Source organism: Salvelinus sp. IW2-2015, unplaced genomic scaffold, assembly GCF_002910315.2.
Source record: "Salvelinus sp. IW2-2015 unplaced genomic scaffold, ASM291031v2 Un_scaffold4528, whole genome shotgun sequence".
In the NCBI taxonomy this organism is placed as follows: domain Eukaryota; kingdom Metazoa; phylum Chordata; class Actinopteri; order Salmoniformes; family Salmonidae; genus Salvelinus; species Salvelinus sp. IW2-2015.
Window position 1 is genome coordinate 56,131 of NW_019945798.1, and position 2,069 is coordinate 58,199.

General features: G+C 44.8%; 1 protein-coding gene across 2 annotated transcripts; it reads right to left on the bottom strand.

Annotated features, from left to right (window-relative positions):
* Positions 1 to 209: 209 nt before the first annotated feature.
* LOC112077400 (elongation factor-like GTPase 1) lies at positions 210 to 1,430 on the bottom strand. 2 transcript variants are annotated; one of them, XM_024143916.2, is made up of 3 exons: positions 1,273 to 1,430; positions 922 to 1,097; positions 210 to 414 (listed from the first exon to the last, which is right to left on the bottom strand). In XM_024143916.2, exons 1-3 carry the CDS (start codon positions 1,409 to 1,411, stop codon positions 241 to 243), a joined length of 489 nt encoding a protein of 162 aa, XP_023999684.1. In that variant the 5' UTR covers positions 1,412 to 1,430; the 3' UTR covers positions 210 to 240. The 2 variants fall into 2 exon arrangements, with proteins under 2 accessions (XP_023999684.1, XP_070297779.1); XM_070441678.1 differs by having other exon boundaries at positions 922 to 1,093; positions 1,269 to 1,430.
* Positions 1,431 to 2,069: the final 639 nt, after the last annotated feature.

The window sequence follows — 2,069 nt, forward strand, 5'->3', positions numbered from 1 at the left end:
AAACAGCGCGTACACATTACCATCTTTTCAAACAGCGCGTACACATTACCATCTTTTTCACAACGTTATTCCAACCTCAGCGTGGACATATATATATAAAACACAGGAAAATCACGTCTGACTGCACTGGGCCTTTCAAAGAACTCTGAAAGATGTAACTTTCACCTTTATTCGTGCAGTAAAAAGAACATTGGATAACAAGTTAATATCCTATTATGCATGAACCTTTCAAAAGACCATTCACTTCAAGTAGGTGTAGGTGTTTGAGTACCTACCCAGTACGTTCCCTGATGGCACCTCTTCTAGTTCCTCCAGCTCTCTGCCCATCAGCAGGTAGAGGCTGTCCATGGTGCAGCAGGCCAGGTGAGGGACGGGAGGGAGACAGGCACTCACACTAGTACTGCCCTCTGGGAGCTGATAGACAGAGAGAGAAAGAGAGAGAGAACATTAGATCTCTAGAGCATCAGAGCCAATCATCCAGTACATTGGTTGTGTGATATTGGATTCTAAAAGCAARTGTTAGTTAGTAGTACTGCTACTGAAGCCAGGAGGGACGAGGCAACAATAATACAACGACTTGTCTGTCTCAAATGGCACCCTATTCCCTAGAGTACACTACTGTTGCCCAGGCCACAGAGGAACATAGCCCTCATCATAGAAGTCAATGTTATCTTTAACCTTGGAATACACATCTTGAGATGGAAACAAACACGCAGAACATTTATGATTGTTGCTCTTTGAACAAACAGCATTTGGGTTCATCTTCAGAACAGTTATTGTTTTGTCTGGTGAATATTGCAAATTGAGCAGAAAATGTGTTTTGTGCCTCTGCAGAGTGTGTGTACGTGTGTGTGTGTGTGTCCACATGCCTGTGTGTGTGTGTGTGTGTGTGTGCCTGCCTGTAAGTGTGTACATCCTTACCATGCGCAGGCCTTGAGCAGGGTCGTACTTGGGCCCCATCACAAACACCTTCTGTCCTCTGCGGACCACCCCGCTGTAGACTCTAGCGAAGGCTACGAACGTCTCCTTCCCCTCCTCCTCCTCTGGTTTAGCCTTCAGAGGCAGGCCCTGCATTTGGCCTGAGACACCCTCACTACCTGCATGTCAGGGAAGACAATGGAGACATACACTGGTATCAGTGGTATCACCATGAACATATTGGTTATTGGAACTGGCCAGAGCTTCCAAACCACTAGGGGAAAAAGCAGCCAGGGGTTGGGGTTTTAGCAAGGTAAGAGTGGGTGGGTGTGTGTGTATGTGAGAGACACTTGCCTATGGTGTTGTCTCCACCAGGAGTGGTTGCCGGTGTTGTACTTCCTGATTGGGCATTTCCCTCCCCACTTTCCGTCTGCTGAATGGCTGCCAGTCTCTCAGTGTGTCTCTGTCTGGCCAGCTCCCTGCGCTGGGCCATCTCCTCCTGGGTCAACGGCCTGTGTGCACACACACACACACACACACACACACACACACACACACACACAGCACACCACACCTTTCAGTAGGTAGAAAATGTTTTGAAAATATTCCATTGCAAAACGTTTTGCTATTGTTTGCCCTACTGAACACTGTCCATTGTTTGGGCCAATGAATAGACATGATATTAGACATGACACATCAAAACAGAAATGTAACAACCCACTAAACCAAGTCTTTATAGCAGGGTAACACAGCCTAGCAACTAGCACCGCTCTGTTTTATTTGATTCATCCTTTATTTAACCAGAGACGTCACACTGAAACTCTAAATCTCTTTTTCCAAGTGCGCCCTGGCCAAGAATCCATCATACAGTGCATTCAGAAAGTATTAAGACCCCTTGACTTTTTCCACATTTTGTTATGTTACAGCCTTACTCTAAAATTGATTAAATTATTCCCCCCCCCCTCATCAAATCTACACACAATACCCCATCATGATAAAGCGAGAAAAGGTTTTTACAAATATTTGCAAATGTTTTAAAAATAAAAAACAGAAATACCTTATTTACATAAGTATTCAGATCCTTTGCGAATTTCGAATTTGAGCTCAGGTGCATCCTGTTTCCACTGATCATCCTAGAGATGTTTCTACAA

Coding starts and splice junctions, on each gene's coding strand:
- LOC112077400 (XM_024143916.2), bottom strand. CDS start 1,411: ATGGCCCAGCGCAGGGAGCTGGCCAGACAGAGACACACTGAGAGACTG. Junction 1,098..1,272: donor TGGTGGAGACAACACCATAG/GCAAGTGTCTCT, acceptor CCTGACATGCAG/GTAGTGAGGGTGTCTCAGGC. Junction 415..921: donor CTGCTCAAGGCCTGCGCATG/GTAAGGATGTAC, acceptor TCTGTCTATCAG/CTCCCAGAGGGCAGTACTAG.